General features: G+C 37.1%; 1 protein-coding gene across 3 annotated transcripts in view; it reads left to right on the plus strand.

Annotated features, from left to right (window-relative positions):
- Window positions 1-24,164, plus strand: part of ppp2r2bb (protein phosphatase 2, regulatory subunit B, beta b) — a 58,252-nt gene that overhangs the window by 15,382 nt on the left and 18,706 nt on the right. The window contains exons 1-2 of one of the 3 annotated variants that reach the window (XM_083565240.1): window positions 6,882-7,157; window positions 7,217-7,449. The exons of 1 other annotated variant lie outside the window; for it this stretch is intronic. In XM_083565240.1, the coding sequence (XP_083421366.1) occupies window positions 7,380-7,449 (70 nt within the window). In that variant the 5' untranslated portion in view covers window positions 6,882-7,157; window positions 7,217-7,379. Of the gene's footprint in view, window positions 1-6,881; window positions 7,158-7,216; window positions 7,450-24,164 lie in introns of those variants that run through there. One more of the 3 variants, XM_083565239.1, reaches the window with a different exon arrangement.

Raw genomic sequence — 24,164 nt, forward strand, 5'->3', positions numbered from 1 at the left:
GCCTGTGCATTTGAGACTTGCAAACTGTTTAGGCTAAAAAAGCATAACAGACTGATTATAAGTGATCTTGATGTAGTTTTGCCGACACTAAAGTCAGCATTATGAAGCTATGTATGTGTGTTTAACTACACTCATTGAACACTTTATTAGTTTAGTACTTTATTACTTTAGTATACAGTAATCCCCCGCTTTACAGCGGTTCGAATCTCGTGTTCCTGGTTTATCGCAGAATTGCATTTGCCACATAACTAATTTGTTTGGCTGATTTTCCCGATCTCTTGCGGATAGCACGATAGACCAGAAAACTTATAGGGAATTGTTTTTATATAGTGTTAGGTTTAAATAATGAAATGTATTAATATAAATATAATTATTAATTAAGAAATGTTAATACAGTAGTGTACTGTATACATTTTTGGGGTGGCCTCTGTTTATTTATTCATTTATCGCGGGCGGTTTTGGAACATGCCACTGCAATAAACAGGGGATTATTGTATATACCCAGTCATGCAATTATCTTATTATCCAATCATGTGGCAGTAGTGCAGTTCATAAAATCATGCAGATATGAGCTGAAAGCTTTGGGTATTGTTTATATCACCTATCAGAAATAGGATGGGGTTGGGGTAGAATGATCTCATTAACTTTTAGCATTGACTCTGAGGTTGATGAGGTTGTTTGAGTATTTATAAATTCTTATTTCTTTGGATTTTCACAGAGTTATTCACAATAGTGCAATAAAGAAAATACATCTAGTAAGATGTACACACTTCGTTGACAATAGCTGTGAACCAGAGAATGATTAGACATGTTCAAGATGACACATTTTATAGTAACTACTACAACCACTATGTACAACTGGTGAGCAAAAATGCATCACAAAATGCACACATGTCAAACCACTTCTGTCAGCCAAAAAGAGAACACTGAGGCTGCAGTGGACAAAGGCTCACCAAAACCTGTTCTGGTAAATCTTGATTTCTGCTGAGGCTCACAGATGATAAGATCAGAATATCAAAGCATGGCATGAAGGTTGTTTTGAAAACATCCTACGGTTTTGAGGCCCTTCTTAGTATTAGTGTTTCATAATGTTCGTAATAAAATGTTTGGTGAGTGTATCTGCACATAGGTATACAGTATATCATTTCACAGCTAATTTCAGCAATTTTATACATTAATGCTGAAGGAATCCAAACTATGGAGAACATGTTTGGAATAATGTAGTGAACAAAAACATGTAAAAGCAGCCACCGTTTGCTTTGATGACAGGTTTGCACACCCTTGGCATTCTCTTAGTCAACTTCATGAGGTAGTTACCTGGAATGGTTTTCAAACAATCTTGAGGAGTTCCCAGAGTTGTTTGGTTGCGTCTTGGCTGCTTTGCTTTAACTCTTTCTTTTAAATCAACTGGATATAGATCAGGTGATTGTGGAGGCCAGGTCATCTGATGCAGCACTCCATCACTCTTCTTCTTTAACAAATAGCTCTTACATAACCTAAAGGTGTGTTTGGAGTCATTGTCCTGTTGGAAAACAAATTATGGCCCCACTAAGTGCAAACGAGATGGGATAGCATGTGTGAAGCGTGTCTTTAATTTGGAATGAATCACCATCAGTGTCACCAGCAATGCACATCAGACTTCCTTCTCCGTGCTTCACAGTGGGAAAGACACGCTCAGGAACTGTCTGTTCACTCTCTCTGTGTGTAACAAATACAAGGTGGTTTGAGCCAAAAATCTCAAACTTGGACTCATCAAACAAAGGACAGTTTACCACTTATCTAATGTCCATCATTTATCTTTCTTGGCCCTAGCAAGTATCTTCAGCTTGTTGTTCTTCCAACGTAAATGTTTCTATGTCAAATTTCAACCATGCAGGTCTGATTCACGAGGTCTCCCCTTCACCTCTAAGATGCATTTATGTAAATTGGCAATTTCTGACGCCGGTATCTCTAATAAACGTATCCTCTGCAGCTGAGGCAGCTCTTTATCTTCCTTTCCAGGGATGGTCCTCAAGAAAGCCTGTTTCATCCTAGTGTTTGATGGTTTTGGAGACTGCTCTTGGGGATACATTTAAACGTCTTTGGGGATGTCTTTTTGGTTTGACTAACCTTCATTTCTTATCGTAATAATAAACTGTATTTTCTCTTTCTTAATTGAGTGTTTCTAGCCACAGTATGTATTGGTACAGTAGTTGTTAGTAGCACTAATAGGCCTATTGACTTTGTACTCATATTTTCCTCTGCACAAGACAACTAATGGTCTACCGCACATTAAGAAGGCAAGTAATATCACAAATTAACTCTTGAAAAGGCACACCTGTGAATTCAGAACCATTCCAGATGACTATCATGTGAATCAGATGAGAGAATGCAGTTTCCCAATATATCATCAAATTGTAACTACTGTGTAGCTACTCTGGACTTTTGTTTATTCCTTGATTCCATACATGTTCTTTCATAGTTTACATATCTTCAGTATTAATGTTGAAAATAATTTAAAAAATAACACTGAAGAAAAAGTGTGTCTAAACGTTTCACTGGTACTGTGGGTGTACAGTATACACCCACATACAGTGAGGAAAATAAGTATTTGAACACCCTGCTATTTTGCAAGTTCTCCCACTTAGAAATCATGGAGGGGTCTGAAATTGTCATCGTAGGTGCATGTCCACTGTGAGAGACATAATCTAAAAAAAATTTTAATATATGATTTTTAAACTATTTATTTGTTTAATACAGCTGCAAATAAGTATTTAAAAACATGTCTAAAAAGACATAAAGACACCTGTCCACCCCATACAATCAGTAAGAATCCAACTACTAACATGGCTAAGACCAAAGAGCTGTCCAAAGACACTAGAGACAAGAAAGTGGTGGAATGAGGAAGTGCAGAAAAACATAAGGAGAAATAATTGGGATCAACAGAGTGATGAGAAAAGTAGGCAGGAGTACAAAGAGCAGCATTTAAAGAGGGATGTGGCGAAAAGCCTGAGAAAGGACATATGAGGAGCTGCATGTGAAGTTGGACACTAAGGAAGAAGAAAATTATTTATACTGATGGCCAGGCAGACCGAGCTGGGAAGGATGTGCTGCAAGTTAAAGCAATAAAGGATGGAGATGGAAATGTGTTGACTAGTGAGGAGAGTGTGTTGAGAATATGGATGGAGTATTTTAAGCAGCTGGAAAATGATAGTGAGAGAAGGCTGGTTGATGTGGAGATGGGAGAAAAGCAGGAAGTGGATAGGATTAGTAAGGAGGAAGTTAGAGCAGCTATTAAGAGGATGAAGAGTGGAAAGTCAGTTGGACCAGATGGCATACCAGTAGAAGCATGGAGATGTTTAGGAGAGATGGCAGTGGAGTTTTCAACAAAATTGTTTAACAAGATTTTGGAAGGTGAGAGGATGCCTGAGGAATAGAAAAGGAGTGTGCTGGTACCGATCTTTAAGAATAAGGGAAATGTGCAGACCTGCAGTAACTTTGATCAGTCACACCATGAAGTTACGGGAAAAAGTAGTGGAAGCCAGGCTGAGAGAAGAGGTGACCATCTGTGAGCAACAGTATGGTTTAATGCCGAGGAAGAGCACCACAGACACATTCTTTGCTTTGAGAATGTTGATGGAGAAGAATAGAGAAGGTCAGCAGGGGTTGCATTGTGTGTTTGTGGATTTAGAGAAAGCATACGACAGGGTGCCGAGAGAGGAATTGTGGTACTGTATGAGGAAGTCAGGTGTGTCAGAGAAGTATGTGAGTGTGGTGCAGGACATGTATGAGGACAGTGTGACAGCAGTGAAGTGTGGAGTAGAAACGACAGACTGGTTCAAGGTGGAGGTTAGACTGCATCAAGGTTCGGCTATGAGCCCTTTCCTATTTGCAGTGGTGATGGACAGGTTAACGGACAAAGTCAGACAGGAGTGTCACTGGACTATGTTGTTTGGGGATGATATTGTGATTTGTGGTTAGAGTAGGGAGCATTTTGAGAAGGCAGTGGAGGTGTGCAGTTGCAGGGAGAAGGTGAAGGAGTTCAGGTACCTGGGGTCAACAGTGCAAAGTAATGGAAAGTGTGTTAGAGAAGTGAAGAAAAGAGTGCAGGCAGGGTGAAGTGGGTAGAGAGAAGTGATTTGTGATAGAAGGGTATCTGCAAGAGTAAAAGGGAAAGTTTGTAGGACTGTGGTGAGACCTGCGATGTTGTATGGTTTAGACTCTAAACCATACATCGCAGGTCTCACCACAGTCCTACAAACTTTCCCTTTTACTCTTGGTAAAAGGGTGTCAAACTCAGGCCCGCGGGCCGCGAGATCATATCAAATGTGTATTAGAGCTGGCCCGCCAGTATATAGCGCATACACCGCTAATACTACAAATCCCAGAATGCTTTGTTAGTGCGTTGGCATGTCAGTCGAGACCGCTGAAAAAACTCTGCGTACTTAGCGCTGAATTTACCCAGAGATTTACCGACTTTGAAGCCCAGAAATGCAGATTTGAAATGCTAAGTAATCCGTTTGTGGTTGACTTGGAAAGCGCACCAACCAACCTTCAAATGGAGCTGATTGAACTCCAGTGTAGAGACACCCTCAAGTCAAAGTATGACTCTGTGTGTGCTGCACAGTTTCCATGTTTCCTCCCCGACACACTGCTCCGACTCCGTGCCCAAGCTGCTCAAATCCTCTCTATGTTCACCAGCATATATCTGTGTGAGCGACTGTTCTCTTTAATGAAGATGAACAAAACACCACTCAGGAGTCTCACTGATGAACATCTTCACTCAACCCTGAGGATTTTCTCAGCTCAGAGCCTAAACCCCAGACATGATGCACTTGTATCTAAGAAGAGATGCAGGTATCTGTCTTCAACCAATGAATGAATGTTGTCTTTATGCACTTTTCTTACTCCGAGGCATGGACTGTTGATGGTTGAAAGATTGCTTTTTTTAATTGAAGGAAATTATTATTTTTGGTTTTGTTGTTGGCCTGTGAAAAATTATTTATAAAGGAATTCGAAAGTCTACAGATAGAGCGAGGCAGACATAATAAGAAACGAATACCACTGATGTGTGTTTTATTTCAAATTTAATTCCTCATGTGTTTATAATATTAAACTTTGGTTGTTCCAGATTTATTGTTTATGCAAAACTAAAGTTTGTTTCCATATGAAAAGGTTTAACATTACACATCTAGAGAGAAGAGAAAATATGCACAATTGCGGTCATTTTTTCAATAAATATTGAGTTTGGCCCACGACTTCGTCCCAGTTTTTAATTTTGGCCCACCGTGAATTTGAGTTTGACACCCCTGGTTTAGAGACAGGGGCATTGAGTAAAAGACAGGAGGTGGAGTTGGAGGTAGCAGAGCTGAAGATGTTGAGGTTTTCGTTGGGAGTGACGAGGATTGACAGGATTAGAAATTACTTTATTAGAGGGACAGAGCATGAAGGACGTTTTGGAGACAAGGTGAGGGAGGCGAGATTGAGGTGGTTTGGACATGGGTTATATCGGTAGGAGAATGCTGAGGATGGAGCCACCAGGAAGGAGGAAAAGAGGAAGGCCAAGGAGGAGGTTTATGAATGTGGTGAGGGAAGACATGCAGGTAGTTGGTTTGAAAGAGGCAGATGTAGAGGACAGGGGGGTATGGAGACGGATGATCGGCTGTGGCGACCCCTAATGGAAGAAGAGACTACATACATCGGTACCTACATCATCTGTAACAGTTCAGAATCAATATTTGTCTAATAACATGACAAAAACTTTAAAATGTAAATAAAATACAACCTATTTACCAGAGATGCATACACATAATGCATACTCAAATAATTTGCACCATGCCTCAGAGGCTGTAAGCCAGTGGTACCACTCGTAGGCAATGGTCTCGAAGTGGCAAACAAACCATTTTCTCGGGCTGAGACGAGGTAGCTAGCTTCAGGATTAGCCGATCTCTCCTCACAATGTCTAGCTTTTCTGGAAAAGTTTGCCTTGAAAATTGATTTTTAAGTATGTCCGAGACCAAATAAATTTCTTTTCCTCCGTCAGCCGTTGTAGGCATAAAAAAGTTTGACTCTGATGTATTCATTTGTGCAGATCGCTACAGACGTGTTTTGCAAGTCGAACTTGGCCGTAACAATTTTTCTTTGACCAACCATTAAGAGAATGGAAAAATTCTGACACTATTCTCTGGCCCTGTGAGGCGAATTTGAAATTGTATTGCTTAAAGAAATAGACCCATTGCTAATATAGTCTAAAGTACATCGACCAGAACTACTAACTCTAAAGGCCCTGGGCAGATTAGATTGACATGGCAGTAATATATATGTTAATTCAATATAATATATAGAATATTAGAGGATTATATATATATATATATATATACTGAGTATTATATGGATGTATGTTTTTATGTTGCATCTTGGTTCTGGCAAAATTTATATTTATATTACATTTAGATTACATATATTATATGTAAGTCTTTGAGAATTTAAAATTGGGATGCAAAGGTTTTTTCTGATACACAGTCACTCCTTCCTAATATGATGTATTAACGCCCTTCAACTACTCTTTAACCACAGCTGAGGATGGTTCCCCATGAACAGCCTAAAGATCCATTAGGATATTGAGCAACTCAAGAACTATGAGGATTGATTTGGACTGTAATTGATATAAACAGTCTGCTTTAGGCAAATGAGCACTAAACATCAATTCTAACTGCTTTGGGACAAATAAAGCGCTATACAAATAAAGTAAAGTAAAACGTCAGAAGCAGTTCATTTAGCTTTATGTGCGGGATTTAACTATGTACTAAATGGAAGTTTCATGCCGGTGTTGATGATTCTAACAGCCCTGGGAACCCGCATGCGCGTCCTGTGGTTCCTGCAGGAGCGAGGTGCGAGATGGTGGGCGGAGCTAAAAACGCAGGGTGCGCAGCAGCTACTGCAGCAACGCCGCCGCTCTTCTCCACTCTGTTGCAGCTCGGCCACACAGCTACGCCTTCAGAGTATGGATTTGTACCTACACCGCTTCGTACCTTCGATTATTCGTTCCGATTGTTCTTCAGTAAAGAAGTCGCATTTCGTTAGTTGACACTGTCACACCCAGAAATTGTGACAGCACGGGGTGTTTCGCTCCCTTGCTGTATAAGCAAGTAAGTGTGTGTGTGTGTGTGTGTGTGTGTGTGTGTGTGTGTGTGTGTGTGTGTGTGTGTGTGTGTGTGTGTGTGTGTGTGTGGTGGAGAGAGAGAGCGAGCGAGCGAAACCACTAGCAGCATCTGCATCTACTTGTTCTGTGCCGGCTGGATGCGGCCGCAGCGCGTGCGGACTGCTCGGATCTGAGTCGATGCGGCGGATCATGGACGCCGGCTTTTATCCATACTGTCTTCAGCCACACCGCCTTATACATGGATGAGGAAATAGACACCCGCAAAATTAACAGCAGCTTCCTTCGCGACCACAATTATGCAACTGAAGGTAGTCAAATTTGAGATGATTTTGACCTAGCTTTTTCTTGCCCCTTTTAGACCTAGAATGTTTGACAGAGGTGTAGATTTGTTCCAACAAAAACCAGTAATGTCGAACTAAGTGCGTAGAGTATGTATAGTGGGATCTAATACAGTAGTTTATTTATAAGAAATGCATTCGAGAATGTTTCCCGTGTCTACTGGCTAAAATAGAAACAGCCAGATTAAGACCCTAAGCAGATTCACCGCATTAACACCGGCGAAAAAGAGCTTGAAATCATTTTGGACATGTTGTAAATGCAATAGATTGATGTGTTGGTAAGAATGGATTTAATAAGAAGCACATACACAACTTTGCTGCATGATAACAGCACATAGAAATTAGAAATGTTACATTATTTGACTTGACCTGGGCTGAAACACTGGCTTGGTATCAGATCAGAGACATGGTTTTGATCCGAGGACATTTTTTTTTTATTCGGGTCTTACATGTGACTGTGTGACTCATATCGCCTTAAAGCATGCCTCCGATTGCAGCATGTAATCAGACACATACACAACATATTTTCTGCTTACTAAACCTTACTGGTTCAAATTCAGAGCTCTGAAATGATCAGAACTGTAAAAAGATGACTATTCTGTTAATTCTATGAACAGACGGTGGAATTTACAAATCTTCCATTGATTTATTTTCATTATTCACATCAGTAAAACACAAGTAGGAACCACTTATAAATGTCTGCCTATTTTTAAAAAACCCATTTGCATTGCTCACATCCATAAACAGCGCTAATGGATGCGGAGATGAGGATGGTCATTTAATGTGGTCTTGCTCAATATAATGCTGTGTAAGTGGAATGTGTTTACTACCAATAAAAAAGAGGAACAAAAAGCAAAACAGATGGAATGTGACTGTTTTGTATAAACTGTTTTTTTGGGTTATATGCAGGGTATTTATATCAGTAATCTAAAAATGGCTTACGAAATTGAAGCAATTAAAAGTAACATTCAATTAATGAAATTGGTCAATGTGTCGATTATGAAATATTTGTTTGAATATGATGGGATTAACTGGTGTTTAAAAACAGCTTTAATGTTGACACATGCTAACCTAACATATCAGCCATTACTTTACATGCCATAGAGCTACATATTCAGTTCTTTTAAAGAGTATAAACTACACTATATGGACAAAAGGATTGGGACACCTGATCATTACAACAATAAGAACTGTAATGATATCACATTTTGAATAGCTAGATATTGATATGGAGCTGGTTTCTCTTTAAAGCAATAATAGCTTCCACTCTTCTGGGAAGGATTGCCATAACATTTTGTAGTGTTTCTGTGGGAATTTCTGACCATTTATAGCGTGGAGCATTTGAGATGGCAGGTACTGATTCTGGTTGAGAAGGCCTGGCCAGCAATCTCCATTCCAGTTTTTTCCAAAGGTGTTTGGGGTTGAGGCCTTTAAAAGCCAGTCAAGTTTGCCCACAGCAAACTACCATGTCTTCATGGACCTTGCTTTGTACACTGGGGCACAGTCATGCTAAAATTCAAAAGGGCTTTCCCCAAAATGTCACTTTGGCATCGCATTGTTCAAGATGTCTTGGAATGCAAAATCATTTATAGATTTTCCTTCACTGGAAGTAAGGGGCCCAGACCAACCTCTGAAAACAACTTCATACCATTATCCCTCCTCGAACAAACACTACAGTTAGTACAGTGCTGTCAGGCAGGTAATATTCTCCTGGCATCCACTAAACCTAGATTCACCCATCAAACTGCCAAACAGAAAAGCGTGATTCATGAATACATTTTTACTGCTCCCTAGTCCAGAGGTGGTGTGCTTTACACCATATCAGCTTACTTTAGGCTTTGCACTTGATGGTGTTTGGTTGGATGCAGCTGTTCTGACATAGAAACTCATTCTATGAAGATTGTGCAGCACAATATATGGATACATACATATTAAATGCAAATTTGGTGAATTCAACTCACCATGGTGGGGGGAGATAGGGGCGATAGGGGGAGGGGTACCCTCTGCAAGGTCAGAAGGGATGCAATGCCCTCTGACAGGTAAAAGGGGGAGAGTGACACCTTTAGCTGAGAGATATGATGGAGCAACCTCCTCAGGCAAACAGGATTGCACCGTGATATCTGAGTTGCAGCCAAGAAGTGTACTGACATTCATGGCAGGGCAATATGGTTACACATACACATACTCATCGAACATAAAATCAAACCAAACAACAAAATGAACAAAGTATCAAATAACAAAAAACTAAGACATGAAACAAGGGTACACTACAGAGCATATAGTCAACAAAGGTGCAGCAAGCAGTGTATATTCATAACTAGCAACATGATTCAGGTGCACAAACATTCATGTGTCATTGCCCCATGATTTGCAGTGGCTGATGAGAAACACATTGACAGTGAGCATACTTTTAAACTTTTGTGTGCACCATAATACAAAGCTCACAAAATTAATGGTGATAATACATATTTGTGTATTTTCTCAAGCTAAAGTTTAAGTGCCTTCATAGTTCTTCTCCATATAGTTCATATTGTTTATGTAAACATGTACTGTATATCTTTCTGTTTTTTTGTATGTATTGACAAAAAGAAATTAGTTCCAAAAGCCTCCATAATACTTAAGAATCTTTTGTTTCCGGAGTTCACACACAACACTCCATTGATAATCTGTGTGCACATCTAAGGAGGCTTATCGCTGCCCTCACTAGCTGCTTACTGGGCACTTACTGGCAAGTGAGCAAATGTTTAACCACCAAGTATCCAATAAGTTGATTGATCACTTTTTAAAAGCCACCTCACAGATAAACTAAAATGAAGTATAGAGATGGAATAAGTGTTGGATTTGTTTTCATGTTAGCTTTCATTGTTAGATTTGAAAACTGAGCAGTAACTTACAGGAGTGATTACAATTTCTTGAGGAACCGACTTGAGCGATGCTTCCCAAACCTGTGTCTTTAGCTGGAGCTGTAAATAAGGACTGGTCTTTGGGTACAGTGCACTAGTTCAAAGGGAAAAGAACAAAAGAAAATAGACAGGGGGCTGTAAATGAGAATAAATAAAGTGCTCTAAAACATCTTATTTCTTATTAACCAGGAACCTGGCTGGCAAAAAATGCAATGCATCATTTTGCATTGTGCACAGTAATCTTTTATTATTTTACCTTTAAAAGTAAGGAACCAATAAAAAAAATAATAAAGCAGCTTGCTACAAAAAACAGTGTATGTGTGCCATGTCTCCCAGATTGAGCTCATATATGCTAAGGTGTGTAATGCTAGTCTCTGACTTGCACATATCTGTATAACAGTACTTTAAAAAAAAGGCTTTACACTGTTTGTAAATTACATTCTTTTTATTTTTAGCCCTTTAGCAGAGCATTCATTTTTCAGCCTGTGATTACCAAAAAGACTGAGTCTAGATTGGCATAATTAATTAATAGTCTTCGTAAAAGCCCTTGTGTCAGAATATGTAAATTTTTTTATTTTAACATGAATGTCCTTGAGCTATGTTTATATGCATGATGGCTTAGGTCCATTCTATTATCTGAAGCAGACATCTGGTCCCTGACTTCTAAGGGAGACTCTTTATATTTTGTCATCTGCTACCAAATATTTCATTTGAAAAAGCCTCTTGATAACTAAATACAGTAGTAATTAAGTGTATGTATGTATGTATGTATGTATGTATGTATATATATATATATATATATATATATATATATATATATATATATATATATATATATATATATATATATATATATATATGAAATGAACAATCGGCAATGAACAATCGGCAATGTAAATCAAATAATTTACATATTATATTGATCAGTGTGTTTTATTTAACCATAAAATAAAGATTTCAGAAATGCAATATATTACAGTGCATTAGGGCAGGACAAAAACTAATCTGTATCTTATATAAAGTAAAATTTTTAAAGGTCAGATTGAAAAAAGCTTGTTGTTTTGAACTGCAGAACCTGAGTCCACACTGTCCTGTGTTGCTGTACAGCTTAGTCCTGAGGATTAAGGTTGCCTGAACAACTTAAATAAACATTTAAGCCATTATAATTTAAGAAATATTTAAGCAATATTAATGTATGATTCTAAACTCAAGCTAACTAACAAATAATTGTTGATGATTGTAACTGTAACCTTCATTGTAGGTGCTAATAAAGACATGAGACGTTTAAATAAGATAAAAAGATTAAATAAAAAATTTAATTAAATAAAGTTGAATCAACAAACTTTGACTTTGAGCCTATAACTCAGATAACAAAAATACAATTTTAAAGCTAAGGTTATTTAGTAGATTTGAAATGGTGTAAAATAGAAACCTCAATGCATTTTCTTTAGCAATGTGACATGATGAAAAATATATCTAAGTTGAATGAATTGACTTTGTAGTGCCCCTGAAACAGGAGTACATGGCAACAGTATATTGTACTGGAGCACAACTGTTTTCTGTTTAAAAATAGATATGGCAGGGGATAATAATATTTTTGAAACCTAGCACGAGTACGCACTAAACAACTCAAACACAAATAGAACATGTAGATGTAACATTGCTGCAATTGTTAACTACTTTAGTAGTCATCACACACATTTCTGGCCAGGTGATATAAATGTTAATGACCAAGGTAGTGCCTGTTTCATACTGTTATACTTCTAGCAATACTTTTAAATCTATGTTTATTAGCATTTTACAACAGTTTAGTAACAGCTTAGTAATCATAATAATAATAATAATAAAAATAATTCAGAACAGAGACTCCAATATAGTCCAACATAGTCTTCCTGACAAACTAAGTCAAGTTATCAGGCTAAATAATGTTAAAAAGGTCCCTCATAAGATAATAATAGTCCCTCTAAGTCCTGCAAAAAACAATAGTGCGCATCAACACGCAACCATTTTTTCCTTGCAGGAAGTAATTCCTTGTTCTTTTGCTTTGGTTGACGTGTCATCAATTTTTAAATCTGAGTTCTGCATAGTGTGCCACCATTTTGGACACTTTGAATTCCCATCAGCTCCCTGAGAAAAGTCATTCATCTCAGCCCAGTGCAGCACTGAGATTTTTTTTTTTATAGCTACATCAGCAGCCATTTAGAGACAATCTGGAGTTGCAGTTTTACAGTGAAAGACAAAGACATGTTTTGTCTTTTTAGTGAAATCTAATTGCTTCATTAAATTATTTTTAAAATGTTTTTCCCATCATTCAACTTCAAGTTTAAACTAGTTCAGAATTGTTAATTGGATAAATTAAAGTGAATTAGAGCAGGTTTAACACTATAATGTCCATGGTCGATGATACTTCACCATGGACCAAGGTGGAGAAACACTGATAAACTGGGTAAACTGTGGAAAAACAGGAGCTAGCGATTGTGTGCTAAGCTCCTTTGGCCAGGGGGTTCACTTGTTTCCTCCAAAAAACAATTACTGTAAATCCAATGTAATTACAATGATTACATCCAATTATACAGACCCAAATACTTCAAATCAATTCAGTTTTATTAGTATAGCTCTTAAAACAATGAACATTGTCCCAAAACTGCTGTCTAAAGATACAAAATCTTACAATATATATACATTTTTAATAATAGCCTTTATTTGTCACATATACATTACAGCAGAGTGAAATTCTTGTCTTCACATATCACAGCTTGATCAGAAGCTGGGGTCAGCAATGATACAGCATCCTTGGAGCACAGATGGTTAAGGACCCAAAGTGGCAGCTTGGAGATACCTGGGCTTGAACCCCCAACCTTCTGATCAGTAACCCAGTACTTTAACCACTGAGCTACCACTCTGTTATCGCCTATACATTTAGTGCTTAAAAGTTTAATGTTTAATAGGTGTAATAATAAATAAATTATTTATTAATAATGTTTAATATTTTAATAAGTTTATCCCTAATGAGCAAGCCAGAGGCAGCAATGGCAAGGAAAACTATTGTACTGTGTGTGTATATGTGTGTATATGTGTGTGTGTGTGTGTCTGTGTGTGTATATATATATATATATATATATATATATATATATATATATATATATATATATATATATATATGTATATGTATATGTGTATATATATATATATATATATATATATATATATATATATATATATATATATATATATATATATGTATATATATATACACACACACAGTGTTGGGCAGTAACGCGTTACCGGTAATGCGTTACTTTTGACAGTAACTAATACTGTAACGCGTTACTTAAAAAAATAAAGTAACTCTTACCCGTTACATTTTTAAATGAATACATTTCGGCTGAAGTGTACACTACAGCCTAACCTGCTTACAGCGTCGCATTGTAGGATTGGTGGATGAACCACTGTAAACACGAAGAAGACGCACTGAGGGCGTGTCTCCGTTTATTCAGGTCTGTGCGGCAGTAATGGCGAGTCGAGGCGAGAGCAAGACGAGTTTCTCAAAGTGGAAATATGCTCATTATTTCACTTTAGTTAAGTATAAAGACAAAAACTTTTAAGTCAAATGTAAGTTGTGTCTTTCTGGTTCGAAGCTCGTATCTACTGAGATAAACAGCACCTTCAATCTGTTGAAGCTCCTCCAGGACCTCCATGCCTGAGGAGCTAGAAGCTAACCCGGTGTTCTGTTCTACATTGTTGATAGTTTTCATACTTCAGCTGTGAAAGGAACATTTTTAAGGGCTCAACACAACAGCTTTTATGATGCAGAAGCCACTTTAGTTTTTGATTGTGAATATATTATTCAGCTTGTTTTGTTATTTATTTCAGAAATCCTTGTGATATATTCAGTTTGTGCTGGTCTGACTTAAATAAAATAGTGTTTAAAAATGACTTTGTGTTTAAGTCAGTTTTGTGTTTGTATAGATCATATCGCATATATATATATATATATATATATATATATATATATATATATATATATATATATATATATATATATATATACCTCATATATATACATATATAATATAATATATTTCATTATTATAAATAAATTCATAAATTATTTATGAATTTTCCTGGGTTTTTCCCGGTTTCACAAACTTCAAGCCAAAAAAACTGGACCCCATAACATTAGACCAATGAAATTTCCGAACAGAAACGAAAAAACGCACCTCACCTGTGTTCTGAGCTGCACGGCATCGGGAGAAAAAACTTTTTTTTTTTAAACGCACGACGATGCCAAAAGAAAAACTCGAGAGAGAAATAGTTGTGAAAGGAAGGAGGAAGACAGTGAACAATGACTTTCTTGGTCGGCTACTGTTTAGATACAAGCCGTTGTAACGCGTTGAGTCAGGGTGAAGGGAGATCTCACTAACTCCAGTTGCAACAGAAATCATATAAGCACAGACAGGTTTACAAAACTCGTGCTTTTTTATTTTTTTTGGCAACAGCGTTAGTCAAAGAGGGTTAGTCAAAGAAACTTAGAAATGAGCATCAGAAAATAATAAGGACATTCCTCGGTCTTGCACACATGCAGTAATACCGGAAAAATGAGGCAGCAGGCTATTCCCAAAATGCTGCTCTGCTCTTAAAGGAGCCACAACATACAGTATTTCACCCGTGTAACAGACACTGTCGTTAAAGCCTGTGTAAAGTTCATTAGTTTCAATGTAGGCTTATAGACAGGTGGGGCTTATTTATGTTCAAAATAAAAATCTTTGTCAAATTCAGCTTATATATGGGTGCACTTTATAGTCCGGAAATTACGGTAATGCACTGTATGGAGTTTTCTTTATATTTTTGTTTGAAATGATCAAAACTTTTGGAACTTTCTGTCTTTTTTTTGGCCTGAATACTATGGAAGCCTGTTTCCTCCACAAAAAAAAAAAAAAGCCTAATTCTTTATTTTTTCTTTTTTTCAATTCAGAGTTTTTTCTCGCAATTCTAAAAAAGTTGAAACGTTTTTTTTTTTTAAGTTTGAAGCTCTTGGTGTATGAATGGTCTGCTTCATCTGTCTTGTTTTGTCTCCTCCAGAGCTAATTGTTAGCATCTAAGCAAATAATTTCCCTCAATAATTTACTCAGTTACAAAGTTAATCGTGGAATCGCTTCAACTGAACTTACATGTGCATATTTTCTTCAGTTGAGAAATAGATGATAGATTACATTGTACAGGTACACAGCAACGAAATGCATTTTGCCATCTACGAGAAGTGCAAAAAGTAGTAATCGTGCAAATAGTGCAGATAAATATGTAGCATATGTACAGCATGTGATATATATGTAAGCATATGTATAGTGAATAAATATAAAGGCTATAGCAGTGCAGAGACGTGTGGACATCGTTGAGAAGTACAGATAAATGTTCTAAGGCTATGGCATTGAAGAGGAAATGTGCAGAAGTGGAAGGTTATACGATTATGGCATTTAAGAAATATGCAACAAATTTAATGAATCTAACAAATACTTAGAAAATAGAAATAGACTATTTAGACACAACTGCCCTCTCTGGAATGTGGACATACCTAAAAAAAAAAAAAAAAATCTGACCTTATTTTGCTAATAGCTTAGATTAAAATAAAAATGGCGTAAAATTAAAATTAGATCTTGGTCTTAACATGTCACAACAAACATTAGACTATCAAGCTCTCTGTGAGTTCTCTGAGAATGTTTAAAGTTAAAGCAACTTAACTACTCAATTCCCTTACACTTATATAATATAGCAGATTTTAATGAATGCCCATAGTGTGGAGCTCATGGTGATCAGCGTCGGATGGTTCAGACTTGGCATGGGAATCAGATAAATTTATGATGGTGGCATCTGGATATCACCTGTGTTTCTCATTAGCACAACAGCCCAGGGCATCTGTGCAACACCAGCCCACACACGCACACACCATCACCACCATCACTGGTGTGAGCATGTAATAGATTAGCAGGTGGACACAGATATTGGTGTTATAGAGATGTATACTGCCAGTATAAAGGGTGCTGTAGGGCAAATCAGGAATTAGGAAATACTGGAGTCACACAGAGGTTTATGTTACATTTGTTGTATTATTTTATTTCTCTTCAACTTATTACACAATGACGAATCATATATCAAACTGTTAATACAACCTGCATATGAAACTAAAAGATAAGCTGAACATATTGAAGCTAAAAATGCTTTTCATATTTTATGTACAATTCTGAACTCATTACATTACATGCCCTAGCAACAGTACTACTGTGTGTAAAATGTTACGTAAATATTAGGGCTAGAATACTATTATTTAATTTTTATGATTAATTATGTTCTTTTTTTTTTTAATTAATCAGAATTTATTGCATATATTTCTTTTGCTTAAAGGTGATGCTGCTGTCTATGTTGGTTTTGTTATCTTTAGATGTTAGCGTAAAGGCAATGTTATGAGCAATATTAAGTAGAAAGGATGCTAAATATTTATACTGCCTCCTGAATTTGGTTCAGATTTTATGTACTGTAGACTATTTGTGTTGGATTTATTTGAAAAATACTTTTCCCCACCCAGATCAGTTTGAAACACTTACAGTATAGTTTTATTTTTTTATTTTATGTCATTGTCTTATTTGGATATCCTTAGGTAACGAAATAATACACATTTCTTCTTTCTGCTTAGAATAGTAGCCTGGATGGATCTGATTTGTCCCTGGTCATGCTGCACAGTTTGAGATTGATTTGATTTCTCTTTTGCCGATGCAGATGCGAGTTATTTATTTAAAGAAGCTCTTCATAGCACTGCAGTGGAACGTAAAGTGCAGCTACAGTGTCTGAGCTCATCATTCCCCCTCTATTCATTGCAATCCCCTCTTTCATCATCCATTTGATGAGCTTCTGGAGGGAACAATGAATAGATAATGGCACATAGAATTCATTCTGTGCAGGGGTAAGGCCACTGACAGAAATATGAGAGAGAAAAGGATGGTGGTCAAGATCTATAAAATCTTTGTTTCATTTGATGACTTATTCCTGTTATCACACAAGTTTATTTTTTACCCTACACAATTATTTTTAACTCCTTATATATGGTAGCTCCTGATACTGTGTCTGCCCTAGGACCAGTAACACCGAGCAGTATCTCAGATGTCACATTGCTGTTTGTGTCAGTTGATTGCTTATATAAACTAAATGTAAAATTGTATTAAAAGGAGGTGTTCGTGAACGTTAGTTTCATTAAAAAGTCACAGTGTTATTTAATGACTCACCATTGAAAAAGCCATACCTAAAAATTAAACACTCTTTGATGTGAAAAATCTAAAATGGGCATCCTGTTTTCACACAGTCCAACTTTTATTTTTAGTAGGTCAAGTCGAACACGAATGTTGGCTTTAAGCCTATGACCTTCCTGACAAAATAAACAGCGAGGAAGTAAAGACCTCTGACCAAACTGCTGGCTGCTTGCAACAGAAATGCAATCTGTCTGGATGATAGGATGTGAAGCTGTGCCTGTTTTTTATTGACCAGGGCTAGCTAAACATGACTGCCAAGCAAACAACCCCCTGGCCATAGCATCAGATTTATTCATAAAAAAAAAAAAAAATTCAGCTTTAACCCCAGGAGACGCATTCATTATTTTTCTCAACACAAAAATCCTCCGATGCATGATGCGGTCAGTAAAGTGAAAGACTGAGCAGGTGGTAATGTTGGGGGAGATGGGTGAACACACAAGAACACAGTCTGTTTTGTCTAAATATTCACAGATTTCATTGTACACACCACATGTGAAACACCATTTTGAAATATAATAGATATTCTAAAGAACTTATTATACACTTATTATATATATATATATATTATTATACAGTAGGAATTTTGGGAAAAGTGGCAAGTGCTGCATTAGGGTGCTATTTATATTTATATATATATATATATATATATATATATATATATATATATATATATATATATATATATATATATATATATATATATATATATATATATATATATATATATATATATATATACAGTGAGGAAAATAAGTATTTAAACACCCTGCTATTTTGCAAGTTCTCCCACTAAAAATCATGGAGGGGTCTGAAATGGTCATCGTAGGTGCATGTCCACTGTGAGAGACAAAATCTAAAAAAAAAACATCCAGAAATCACAATATATGATTTTTAAACTATTTATTTGTATGATACAGCTGCAAATAAGTATTTGAACACCTGTCTATCAGCTAGAATTCTGACCCTCAAAGACCTGTTAGTCTGCCTTTAAAATGTCCACCTCCACTACATTTATTATCCTAAATTAGATGCACCTGTTTGAGGTCGTTAGCTGCATAAAGACACCTGTCCACCCCATACAATCAGTAAGAATCCTACTACTAACATGGCCAAGACCAAAGAGCTGTCCAAAGACACTAGAGACAAAATTGTACACCTCCACAAGGCTGGAAAGGGCTACGGGGAAATTGCCAAGCAGCTTGGTGAAAAAAGGTCCACTGTTGAAACAATCATTAGAAAATGGAAGAAGCTAAACATGACTGTCAATCTCCCTCGGACTGGGGCTCCATGCAAGATCTCACCTTGTGGGGTCTCAATGATCCTAAGGAAGGTGAGAAATCAGCCCAGAACTACACGGGAGGAGCTGGTCAATGACCTGAAAAGAGCTGGGACCACCGTTTCCAAGGTTACTGTTGGTAATACACTAAGACGTCATGGTTTGAAATCATGCATGGCACGGAAGGTTCCCCTGCTTAAACCAGCACATGTCCGGGCACGTCTTAAGTTTGCCAATGACCATTTGGATGATCCAGAGGAGTAATGGGAGAAAGTCATGTGGTCAGATGAGACCAAAATAGAACTTTTGGGTCATAATTCCACTAAACGTGTTTGGAGGAAGAAGAATGATGAATACCATCCCAAGAACACCATCCCTACTGTGAAGCATGGGGGTGGTAGCATCATTCTTTGGGGGTGTTTTTCTGCACATGGGACAGGGCGACTGCACTGTATTAAGGAGAGGATGACCGGGGCCATGTATTGCGAGATTTTGGGGAACAACCTCCTTCCCTCAGTTAGAGCATTGAAGATGGGTCGAGGCTGGGTCTTCCAACATGACAATGACCCGAAGCACACAGCCAGGATAACCAAGAAGTGGCTCTGTAAGAAGCATATCAAGGTTCTGGCATGGCCTAGCCAGTCTCCAGACCTAAACCCAATAGAGAATCTTTGGAGGGAGCTCAAACTCCGTGTTTCTCAGCGACAGGCCAGAAACCTGACTGATCTAGAGAAGATCTGTGTGGAGGAGTGGGCCAAAATCCCTCCTGCAGTGTGTGCAAACCTGGTGAAAAACTACAGGAAACGTTTGACCTCTGTAATTGCAAACAAAGGCTACTGTACCAAATATTAACATTGACTTTCTCAGGTGTTCAAATACTTATTTGCAGCTGTATCATACAAATAAATAGTTAAAAAATCATACATTGTGATTTCTGGAATTTTTTTTTTTTAGATTATGTCTCTCACAGTGGACATGCACCTATAATGACAATTTCAGACCCCTCCATGATTTCTAAGTGGGAGAACTTGCAAAATAGCAGGGTGTTCAAATACTTATTTTCCTCACTGTATATATATATATATATATATATATATATATATATATATATATATATATATATATATATATATATATATATATATATATATATAAAAAAATTTTTTTATTTATTTATTTATTTTTTTATGAACCCTCTCATGCTCTGTGACCAGCACTGGCTCGTGGCTATGGATGTACCGGAATAAAGTTTTTCAAATTAGATTTTTGCTATAGGCAACCATCAAGCATTATTCAGCATTTGAGAGTCAACAACATACAGTCATACAGCATACAGTGGCGTTGTTTCAAGTGCAATCGCTTAATTTCATGACAGTTTTAAAAACCACACCTCACATTATCTGCACATTGATTAGATTTAATTTAAATTATTTATATTCATTTTATATAACATGCCTTACCAAATTATAGTAATGACCTCTATCTATTCTAGCCCTGTCTCCTCTTCTCTCTGCACTTGAATTTTTCTCTGACACAGCATTATCTCCATCCACTCAGCCCTAAGCCTTGCATCTCCTGCTGATACTGTGCATACAGGAGATACAATGCTTTTTTTTTTTTTCTTTCTCTTGTGTAGCTGTTGTGTAGATGTTGTGTGTCTTGGCTACCTCTTACCATTTATGATCCAAGGTCTCCAAACCTATACTAGTTTGGCTTGTAAATACTTCGGTCACCACTACTAGCCAATTATAAGTAACTAAAAAATATTTTTTTGTTATCAATGAAGTTAAGTGGATCAGTACCTTATTCTATCTTTTTATATGCTCCATTTTACTGGATCATTTCCCAGAACTCCCAGTCTTAAACCTCACCCACTTATGTTTCTACAAACTACCACAAAACACTCCAAATGAAAACTGTTTTAGGGTTATTGTGTTTAGTGTGAATTTAAACTAAATAGGTTCACATGCACATTTCTGTGTCAATGTCATTTATCTAGGCCCTATTTGGACAGGATTACTTTAACTGTTTTTACATTGCATTGTTTAGTGTAAATCCTTTTGGTTTAGAAAAGCAATAAAATAACCACAGGAGGAGTTATTTTCTAGTGAGTGGTCATTTCCATTTTATTTTGTGTCATCTGTTCGGTTATATTGAGCTACGTGCTTATAAATTAATTATAAAAGATAAGCACTTGGAATAGAAATAATAAAATCTGAATTTAATATGCTAGTAGTGAGACAACTAGTAATTGTTCATAGAAAAGTAAAGGTTTAAAGTAAAAGCCAGACTCAGTTAAGTGCCTTTTCTAAAGCATCCATTTTTGTATTTGTAATTCGGAAAAAGTTTAATATCGGAAAGGGCGGTAAATCGTGTGAATGCTACAAGACTGAATACAGACAGTAGCAGCAGTCAGACGTTTTTTTCTTTCAACACATTTGCATAGACAAACACAGACACACTTATATGAATAAAGACTAAAATTATCTGCAGATTGTTGAGTTTGTCACAAAGCCAAAAAATCACTTGTAGCAGCTGTAAAAATAAGCACTTTATTTTTAATTTCTTTTATTTTTTGGTATGTGCAGCACAGTGACCTTGTTTCTACACAATGGCTGGGGAAAAAAGAAGGCTCTGTATTCCCTTTTCACTGCCTAAGTTTTTGGGCTCAATTCAAGTCTTTTGTGTGGTTTTTATTTTTTTAGATTTAGTTGAGCTGAAAATTTTGCTGAACCTTGGCAACCGTGGATAATGCTATTCCCTATTCTTTGTGTGCCTCACTGTCAATGGGGAAATGTGTGTGTGTGTGTGTGTGTGTGTGTGTGTGTGTGTGTGTGTGTGTGTGTGTGTGTGTGTGTGTGTTTCACATGTCTGGATGTAAGTGCCAGACTGTCTGTGATCACAGGACAAAGTAGCAGTGCCCTGTCCCTCATTGGATTGGTTCAAATAATTAGCTTCTCCTTCCATATGTGATGTGTTAATGATGACAGTGAAACACAAATTCTTAGACTTGGCTGCCTCATTTTCTTTTTTAAAAGAGAGGGCAGCCTCACTCCATTAACCAACTGATCATTATAGGAATACAAAAAGATGCTGTCACAGTCCAAGTCTTTAAATAAAAGACTACATATGGACTACGTGTCCCATCCACCAGCTTCCCATCTACCTACCAAGCAATTGTGTTCAGTTTGCTATATTAATAATTTAGGTATTTTTTTGTTTCCTGAAACTGATAACGATAGAAAATGCTTTGAAGAGTCTGAAAATCAAATTCTCCTAGGGTCTAATTAGGTCAGGACATCCCTGAGAACTGAATTTGAATTTCAAATCTTATTGGGAATGAGAATGTGATTTAGATGTAATTATTTCTGCTCCAGTACACCTCTTTGTGATAAACCGTATGATGCATTGTGTATGACATGATTGTTTGACATGTTGACAGAGCAACACATTGAGTGGGGTTATTGTGTGTGTGTGTGTGTGTGTGTGTGTGTGTGTGTGTGTGTGTGTGTGTGTGTGTGTGTGTGTGTGTGTGCATGCTCAAGGTACAAAACATTCTAATATAAGCTCTACAGGGAAAACACATCTGTGGCAAAATGGGTCACACAAAGTCTTCTATTTATCAAATTTTTTTTTTTACTCAACTTGTATGATCACATAAACATGATCTCTATAACAAGTTTTAAGACGCGTTTTTTATTTTTATTTTGCCATGATCCAGCATTTTAAATCTGCTGGATCCTCTCCTTGGCCCACATAGAAATGTCAGTAGCTGATCAAAGTAGCTGAAGTCAATTCAGAGCAAATTTATTTGTTTAGTCTTTTAACAATGAACATTGTCCCAAATAAGCTATACAGAAATTAATAGATTATGAATATACATTTTAATGTCAGAAATTTGTCCTTTTATGTTTACAATACACATACACTAACAAAAATATCTGGAGGTCCTTTGCTATCTTTTCTGGGACAAGAACAACTATTTACAATCATCCATGTAATCCATGCAAAAGGTATTGCTCAGCTCTGAGCAAGAAATCATAATAGTGTCCTAAAGCTTGGAAACCGAGCAGTCGGTTGTGATGTGTTTTAAATAACATTAGAGCTACATGTGTAAAGTAGCTTATTACAGTAATGTGAATGATTGGCATTGACAGAGATACAAGGTGGCACTTCAATAACAACACAATAAGTATTTGTCTTAGAGAATCAAAAGTTCTTACGTAAGTAAACATTTCCTTATATTATAAAAAAAGGCTTTAACCATGCACACAATGGCTCATTTACTATCAGGGGCTATTAGGTAATAGCTCCATTAAGCAACTGTACCACTCTAAGCTTAGTACTTCAGTCTGACTACAGCTGTTCTATTTTAGTGATTCTTACATAATAGGGTATAGTCACTGCATAGTCACTAGACACTAGTAACTGAAGGGCAGATGCCACTTGTGAAGGGTACCCCCAATTAGTGTCTCTCTGACCTGATTTGATATTAGTTGTAACCACTTTTTGAATCTTTTTGCACCTTCATCAGCAAATTATATACAAATTTAAACGTGTACAACAACAACACCCTACCTTAGTGAAGGGCTAAACGGCGTCCACCATGTGCCATGCGGACGTTGTAGAAATTTTTTTTTAAAAGTACAAGCCACATCAGCAACATGTGAGGAGAAGGACAGTTTATTGTCCATAGTTACCCCAAGGTTGCAAGCAGTGGCTGAAGGGGCAATCAGAGAGTTATGAAGAGATATTCAGAGATATTGACCTGAAGATGAATCACCTGGGATGACCAGCAGTTCAGTTTTGCTGGGATTCAATTTTAGTTGATGAGCACTCATCCATGAAGATATGTCTGCCAAGCATTCAGAGATCCAAGCAGAAGCTGTGGTATCTGAGGGAGGGAAAGAAAAGATGAGTTCAGTGTCATCTGCATAGCAGTGGTAAGAAAACTCATGTGAGGATATGACTTTACCAATAGAGTGAGTATAGAGGGAGAGTACTGAGCCTTGCGGACACCAGTGGAGAGTCTGCATGGGGCAGATGTGGACCCCCTGGTTACCTGGTATGAGCGACCTTCGAGGAAAGGAAACCATTCCCATGCTGCTCCATGAAAACCGAGGGTAGACAAAAGAGTCTTGTGGTTGACTATGTCGAATGCTGCTGAAAGGTCAAGGAGGATGAGTACAGATGACAGCTTGGCTGATC

This window comes from Silurus aristotelis (genome assembly GCF_946808225.1).
Source record: "Silurus aristotelis genome assembly, chromosome: 16".
NCBI lineage: Eukaryota > Metazoa > Chordata > Actinopteri > Siluriformes > Siluridae > Silurus > Silurus aristotelis.